We start from the raw sequence: 9,162 nt of genomic DNA, 5'->3' as shown, positions 1-9,162 counted from the left end.
TTTGACTGTAAATAAGAAAGCGAAGCTCGGAAAGCTATTTTATGGAGGATTTGGTAATGTAAATATCTCAAAGACATTTGTTTGGACAGGAATAACCTTGAACAGTTTTAGATAAAATTTTGCTCTTCATATTTGAAAAGAGCCTCTATATAAAAACCAAGACCTTGCCCAAAAACTTTCACAAGTAGTTCCTGTTCATGAAAACCTCTTACAACAATGGATTTTTATATTTTCTTACATTGTTAACTTCGTACAGTTTTGTAGGAACAATATATTACAGTACTCCCTCGTTAATACTAGATATCTTATGGTGTAACTGAATGTAACACCTGATTTACAAGAACGTAATCTTCATAACTAAGTATTGTTGCAATTAAAAATATTTATTATATATTTCAATGCTATAATCATAATCGTATCAAATACAATGCTCTTACAAATCGTATCATTTGGCATATAAATTTAACGTTAATAATTTTGAGAAGATCAATGAATTTCATTATAATAAAACACGAGCAATCTAATCAAGTGAAACAGTAAAGCACTGAATTTTCGATCTGTATTTTAACTTCATCGTGAAGACTAATACAATCAGTTTGTCACACCTTGCATCTTTAAAACCCAAGCCCATTGGCATGGTAGAATATCTGGTGTTAGTTTGGGGAAATTTACGGTTATTCCCCATAATGAGCTTCTTTTGAAATACAATGTGCCTGGAACACCAAGCATTGTAATGGTGGCACTATCCTTCAGAGTTGGCGCCCCAAGAAAAAGCTTGTCATTTTTGGGCCAATCCAATACGACAGCGTACACGGTGGAAGTGGCCAGGTTTTTAGTATACCTAGCAGCACGAAAAAAACAATATAAAATTACAGGGAATTTGACTTTGTAATACAATAACAATTATTAAATGTTTAAAATATAAATACATTGATTCTCTACATGTATAGCGACATCTTTTAACAAAATGTAAAAAAAAGAAAAACTTATATAAATTATAAAAACAGTTTTTTAAAAGTACATATATGTGACCAAAATATGTTTTATCAGAATATTTCTAAATAAGTGAAAATTGAAACCAGATGTGATAGAAAGCCGTGCTTCTGTTTAGCCAACTAATATGTTATTCTTAACATTTCTGTATTTTTATTGTTACTTTCATAATTGTTATTATTCATTAGATGCCAGTGATATAATAATAATTAGGTTGATAAATGGCTTGGTATGTGTTATATATTGTTCTATTAAAATGTACGATATTTTTCCCTTGACAAAAAACAAGCAAACTATTAATGTTTAGAAGAAAAAAAAACACGTTGTATTTATATAACACTATAAAACGAAAATCGATCAAATACGAGCTCCACTGACCGTGGAACAACATAATATTTAGTGGATTTGCTTGTGCAGAAGTGAGCCAATGATACCACAGAAGATAACAATATAGGACTGAACCATACCAGGATATGTGAAACTTTTAAATTAACGTCACTCACAAGTGAGTTTTACAAATTTCGCGCAAAGCCACACAAAGTGCGCTAGCCGTCCCTAATTTTGAACCGATAGAGGCAGCTATTCAACAACATCCACTTTCAGCTCGTGTGTTTCTTTGCTGATAAAATAATGGAACTTGATCGTTACTCTTATAGCACACTACCGTCTCAAAGTGCGGAGTGTGTTTCTTTTCCAGCAATGGGACGCGAACCATGTATCCTCTGATTCACAGTCTGGACACGCTAACAACATCCTGTCTACTAGTTATTTAATTTTATGTGAAACAGGTGTAAACTGCTAATGCAAATAACCCTATCCTCGCTAATTGCTAATCTTAAGAGTAACAAGTAGTGGACATAACTTATTGTGTGTAGGTAAGGACACAACTTACTCACCACACATTTGGAGTAACTGTATCGTTCTGGTAGTTCCATGGTCGACTTCCATAGATAGCTTCACCATTCACTTTGAGCCACTTTCCAAGGTTGCGAAGTCTCTCTTCGAATATGGGCGTTATTCTACCATCGTGGGTCGGACCAACATTTATCAGTATGTTCCCTCCACAACTATTGATTGTTTAAAGAAAATCATTACTTACTTCAGTTCGTTTTTAATTAATACCAAAGTTTTGTCTTCTGTATGTGTCTTTACCTTGAATGAGACATATTAGCTAAGTTGAAATTTAGCAGAAAATGAATTTTTTAAACTAAATATTTGAATGATATTAAGAACAAGCATTGTATGTAACACCTAATGACGTGTATGCTTTTTTTTCTTTTATAAAAATATCAGAAACTAAATTTTTAAAAATACTTGAATGGATAGAAAAATGGCAGGATTCATTAACTGAAAAAAAAAGTTTTTTCTTTAGGTTTTGATCAACTTAACTATTTAAATTACTTCAAACAATTTATAGAACTGAACAAATCAAGTTGTTCGAAATTGTAAAGTTTGAAATACGCTATGGAAATCGGTGTTGACATAAACACATTAATTTATAAAATAACACATCAAATACGTTCTGGAATATCATAACAAATTGTTTAGTAAAGTTAATAATTTGTTCAAGATCTTTTGTTAAGTAATCAGCCTTGTTACGTTTCTAAAAACAAGGAATTTTATTCATAAAATTAGAATTTTGAGTTAAAAATTTAATTGTAATCAACGTACCATAGCTTTCATAAAATAGACCCACCAATAAACCTTTCAAACGTCAAAATCTTATTTAAAGATTCTTTCTTTCTTGGAAGATTTAAAGTTAACATTGCCGAGATAAACGTTAAAGATTTTCTGCACTTCATTTAAACATTCATATTCAGAAGTGTCATTTTCATTTTGAAAATTTAAGAATTTATGACAATTAAAAAAAAAAAGAAAAATACTAGCTAATAATATAACTGAAACGTGATTAAAATATAGGAAAAATAATAGAAATCATAAGCTATTAGGTGACAAACCAGAATCATCTAAAGTATATGGAATTTGTACAATAATACATTTACAATTAATGAATAATTTGTGGCTTAGATGTTTTGATATGTTAACCCATAAATGAACAAAAACTTTGTAATATTGTTTTGCAATATGTAATAAAATAATTTTTTATTGATCAATATTCTAACATAATTTGATTGGCCACTTTTTTAGAATCCATCATAAACATCAGTAGAACACTGTTTATTTACACAATTAAAATAAATTATGTCTTAGTTGCTAGATTGAGCCTTATAAAAACAGAAATGTAACTATGTCATGATTGTCCTGCAAGATAAAGGAACAATTACCCAAGGAGACAGAGAGTACCCATCAAATAAAAGTGTCATTATGAAAGAACGTTTTCTTGTGCGGCTGCTCAAATAAATCTATCTCCAGTCTACCAGCTCAGTCAACAGAACAATAATTTTTATGTCACTAATAAAAACTGTTGTCTCCAAATGCTAGTACAAGACTGATAGAAAAACATTGATTAAGCTTGTAAAGCGCAAAAGATGTCTGACTACGTCCTAATTGACGTCCTAGCAGCAGTCAGGAATCGATATCTCAATCGTATCATGCAAACTACGTTATAAAACTATAGAAACTGTCATATAGTCGTCGATAACCAATTCAAAAATAGCTTACTTCAGATGAAACTTGAAAGCATGGCTTTGCTGGTGGTTATAATACTGTCTGTGGACAAATAACGAATAGAAGGGACTGATGTGTTGCGATTCCCCCTTTTGAGTATAAATATGGAAAAAACCACATCGGTTCTTGAGGTTTATTGTATTGTTTTGAAGTTCAAGTTAAAACCACATAGGTTCTTGAGGTTTATAGTATTGTTTTGAAGTGAAAATTGCCGGAGGTGATACAATGGTGTAGCAAACAAGTTTGTTGCAGGGGTTAGATCCTTTGATTAATTTTATCCACATTTATTGCTGATAATGTTCAATCATCACTACTGCTTTTTTACCATGACTGATAAAGGTTCTTGGAATAAATGATTCTTTAGAGACATCGATTTGTGTTTTAAAAAATTATAGTAATAAACTTTATAAAGTATACAAGGGAAATAAAAACTCAGTTAAGTCACTTATATAGTTGTTAGACCTTAAAACAATTTTTAAAATTGTAGCTATTAACAAGCTTAAAAATTGGGTAAAACTCATTTCAAAGTTATCTAAAAGTTAGAAATGGTATATATGTACAAGATTAGTAAAAAATAGTTAATTTGAAGGGGGGATAAAGATCTTCAAAAAAATAGAGAAACAATTTGATTCAAAATGGTAGATTATATATTCAAGCCTACCACTAGGGACTCTTAGAAAAATAAAGAAACAAGGCTGGAAATAGTGTCTACATTATTTCCCCAAGCTATAAGTCCCTATTTTGACTCCTTTAAAATTATTAAGTACTGTACACATGGAGTCAAAATAGGGATTTGTAGCTTGATAAAATAATGCAGACACCATTTCCATTCTTGTTTGTTTACTTTTTTAGAGTTCCCAGTTGTAAGCTTGAAAATATTATCTTTGCATTAAACTTGTTTCTGTACGTTTTTGACGATCCCCATCCCCCCTTTTTGAATTAACCATTTTTACTAATATTGTTTCTTAATTTTTTTTTGTGTACATTTATGGAGAATAATTATTAAGCTACATACGTGCATATGCGTTAAGTTGAATGTTACATGTTTTTGAACAGTTTACTCTGCATTGGCTTTTTTCCACCCAACCACCATACTGAACTTACTCAAAATAAATGACAAATATATAAAAAAGAATAAACACATGCACTGGTATGCAGCTACAACAAACAAAATGTAAAATTGTTCTCAAAGGACCCTCTTGAAGACAAAGATTATGTCGTCATAGATTTAATGACTGGCTTCCATCAATGTCACAGTGTAATGTAACAAAAGACGAGCAGCAACAAAGCAGTCTCATCAGAATAATGCTTCTTCTATAATAATACATCATAGATTAATGCAACGTGAACAGACTCAGTAACATGCTTACCTTGTTAGGTCTATATGATATGACACATTAAAATAAGGCGACACAAATAATGCAAACAAAATAGACAACAGCGACACAATTAGCGTAAGTCGCCAATTATCGACAACATTTACAACAGCTACCTTAACCAACCATTTAAAAATAGCAATAGCTATATGAAATAGTGCCATATGCAGTGGTAATAAATACTGAATAGGCACTCACAATTTCAGCTAAGTATAAAAAGCAGTAGAAATAATCACCACCATTGTCTGAGTAGGGAAAACTACCATGGTAATTGTCCACTGCTAAAAATTTGCTGAAATATAGTCGGGGAAATGAACATAGAGACAGCAAACTCGAGTTATGATAAACAATAACGACTCGAGTAATAATATGCAACACCAAAATCGGGAATCTTTCACATGACAGTTTCCAATTAATTAATGCGTTAGAAAATGCACAAATTGTAGTTTCCAACTAACGTGCATGCTAGGAAAACATCGGATTTTTGGATGCTGGAGAATGAAGGATTTAGAAAATTTTGCGGTACGACAAAATTAAGGAGATTGAATTAAGTTTAAAAGTACTCTCCCAGTTTTGGAAAATTCCTTTGTGATCCCACACTACAGTAGATATTACTTGCGATAAGTTTATACTGGAGTCATAATAAGGATTTGTAGCTTGAGTAAACTGTCAGCATTAGATATACCATTTAGAGTTATGAAATATCTTAAAAAAGAGAATTCATGGTGTAAAGAAGAATCGGAATTTTTGGACCATTATTATTTTGAATTTTTATGGAATAGTTATATTAGTATACAACAATTGTAAAGTCATAATGTAACTTTAAAATCTGTTAAAAATATAATGGGATATGAATATTATATAAATAATATAGTAGAATCTTTACTTAATTTTTATAAAAAATGTTAACCTTAAATGTTCTAACCAAATTACCATGTATCTAATGAAGACAGAGAAGAATTAATATTAATAATACAATTAGTAAGGTTTCTGAAAGTAATGTAAATTTTTTATTTTCTTCCATAGAACATAAATGACAGACATTACAAATTATTTCAATTACATTTTCTTTGCTAGAATGTATTATTATTAAAATACTGAACAAAGATTTTTTCTCTTCAGTAAAAAAATGTGCTCGTAATTCATGATTGTTGTACCGTATTTTCATCCGGTGAGAAAAATTTTATTAAACAATACAAATTAATCTAGAATTAACTTCTACGTGAAACCGAGTTATTATCGTAATGTCTTAAGCTTAGATATCACAAACTTTAAAACTGTAAACAGATTTAAAAGTGATTTAATCAGTCAGTTATATTTAGATTATGAATGAAAATTAAATCCATAATTTTATTTAAGAACTTAAAACATTTATTTTTAAGTTTAAAAACGGATACTAAATATCAGATTACTTATAATGAAATCATTGAAGTTTTTAAACAATATACATGATTGTGGAAGTTGATTGTTTGTTATTTACATGTAAGTGGGATTGAACTTAAACAAGCTCTACTCGACTGCTCAATCTTACTCCTAAAAAAATTGACAAACTGTCACCAGTAAAATGAATATCAAACATTTTATTCAAATAATATTAACTAAGTTTAATGGGTAGTTGTTTATATATTTAATGTAATAACATTTTTGAAGAAAATATTGAATGAATGAAATTTTTTATTCTTGAACTTCAAGAAAGTCTGTTGGCTTGTTGTACATATAAAAATGTGGAAACGACAATCTGATGATTCTTGACAAATTTGGTACTTCTACATTATTCAGTCATTTTTTTTTTTACAAATACAGGTTATCTTTATGATTGGTGTTCACAATTTGCATAAATTCAATTACTTTCTAGTTTGAACTTAGTTTTACCTAAAACTGAAAAAAAAACTATTTTTATAATATTCAAAAATATTCGGTTCTATGATTATTAATTGTTGAATATTATGAGAGAAAAATACTTTACCTTACAGTTTCGGCCAGAGTGGCCACTAAGTCTTCAAATACTTACTGGCCACTCTGGCCGAAACTGTAAGGTAAGGTTAACCATAGAAGACTTAGTGGCCACTCTGGCCGAAACTGTAAGGTAAGGTTAACCATATATGGTTAACCTTACCTTACAGTTTCGGCCAGAGTGGCCACTAACTCTTCCATGGTTACGTAGTCATGTAAGTTAGTGTTTCTTCGGTAGCCCCAAGCTGCTTTGTCTAAAGTCATGGCGTTTTCCCACTTTCTGTTCTGTAACTTTCCTATAAGAAAAAATTACGGAAATAATTAATTTACGTTTTTAAGAATAAAATCGATCATTTTATACACTAGCAGAAACTTAGCCCTAGGGGTGGCTGGCTGTTTGTGCTGGTAATTACTGATCGTACTATTCATACCTCATTGAAAAAGTAATAATTAAAAAAGTGAACATTTTGTTTCTGAGAAGTACTGCACGGGAAAACTGTTCTTATTGTTCTCTTCAGACATACGCAACTCATTGCATCAAAATGATTCAATGTATAGAGCTCAAGCTTTTCATAAATGTTACTGATATAAACTGTAATATTTTCGTATATTAAAAGTGGTACTGTTTATTAAAAAAATAATAGTTTTTAAGAATCCGGTTTCTCAGTACTACATTTAAAAATTACATCAATAAAGATATAATCAAACCCTCACGTACAGTCCTAAGTGAAAGTCGTGTTCTTGTTGTGAGAAGAGTACTTTTATTTAAAATTGTGTTCTATTATAAAGAAATGGTTGTTGCATATACCACAGTTATTTTTCGAATTGTCTGAATCTTGAACACCCAAAGTGTGAAATTATTTATGGATTTTTGTTTATGGTGTCATTCAATAGATGACGAAAGAGTTTTGGTTACATACATAGATAATGACATACACGCTACGTCCATTATAGTAACATATTATGTTAATAACAAAGACATGGTAATAACAACCCATTGTTAAACTTAATTATATGACATAGAACAAATATAATTTTTGTCATCGACAAACTTAGACTTACGTTTCAAAGTAGGTTAATTTTAGCTGGTAAGCACAATCTAATAACTTTCTATTTTTTAATGTAATTATATACATTATATAAATACAGAACTAATATGAATCATATCATGCTTTAGTCATCATCACGTTTTCAAGTAGGTTTATTTCAGTTGAAACATAGTTGTGTTTTAATGACGGTAATCGAGAACAACAATAATGACATAGTAAAGTACTGTTGGAAACAACAATGACATAGTACAGTACAGTACTGTTGGAAACGACTCAGAGATGGGAGATTTATCCGATGATGACCGAAGTATGATAACAGAAACGTTGCGTTAAATGTACAAAATGACATAAATGTTTTAAACATTTCTATTGTGGCTTTTCTTTTCAGCTGTTTACATTAAAGTTTTTCAACTATCATCAGGAGAAGGCTGTAATATTGTGTGATAAATTTCTCCAGTTAATAATTACATGGTAATTTTCGGTCACGAATTGATATTAGTTTTGAAATAGTCACGGGATCATTTAATATAAAACCCACTAAGGAAATAGATAATTTAATTATATAGTACAGTATAAGCTTAGAGCAAAAACTATAAAATGAACATATTCCAACCTGGATTATATCTATCTTGGCAAGTGAAGTAACCTCCATGATGACAAGGAATGCCTGACCCCCAGCGATCATTGACCACTACTGTATCCTTCACTGGGCTGTAAAAGGAAAAACTGGATTATGAACCTTCATGAAATACTCTAGGAAAGAAAATCTAAGACAAGTCGTGCCCCACAAAAATGTTAAAAACTTACATGGCCATGAGTAGTGTATAATTATATACTAGCATCCGTATAATATTAAATAAAGCTCTGTCTATATGGTCATGAGTGATGTATGATTGTGTACTAGCATCCGTATAATATTAAATAAAGCTCTGTCTATATGGTCATGAGTGATGTATGATTGTGTACTAGCATCCGTATAGTATTGAATAAAGCTCTGTCTATATGGTCATGAGTGGTGTATGATTGTGTACTAGCATCCGTATAGTATTGAATAAAGCTCTGTCTATATGGTCATGAGTGGTGTATGATTGTGTACTAGCATCCGTATAGTATTGAATAAAGCTCTGTCTATATGCCCATGAGTGGTGTATAATTATGTACTA

General features: G+C 30.6%; 1 protein-coding gene across 1 annotated transcript; it reads right to left on the bottom strand.

The window, feature by feature from the left end:
* Positions 1-343: 343 nt before the first annotated feature.
* LOC106468066 (alpha-L-fucosidase-like) lies at positions 344-8,725 on the bottom strand (the record flags this gene model as incomplete). Its single annotated transcript, XM_013928465.2, has 4 exons — positions 344-841; positions 1,890-2,060; positions 7,114-7,246; positions 8,613-8,725. Coding segments are annotated over 4 exons (667 nt in total), but the record flags the coding sequence as incomplete, so codon positions are not given.
* Positions 8,726-9,162: the final 437 nt, after the last annotated feature.

This window comes from Limulus polyphemus, unplaced genomic scaffold (assembly GCF_000517525.1).
Source record: "Limulus polyphemus unplaced genomic scaffold, Limulus_polyphemus-2.1.2 Scaffold2855, whole genome shotgun sequence".
NCBI lineage: Eukaryota > Metazoa > Arthropoda > Merostomata > Xiphosura > Limulidae > Limulus > Limulus polyphemus.
This window is presented reverse-complemented; position numbering and strand designations above follow the sequence as displayed.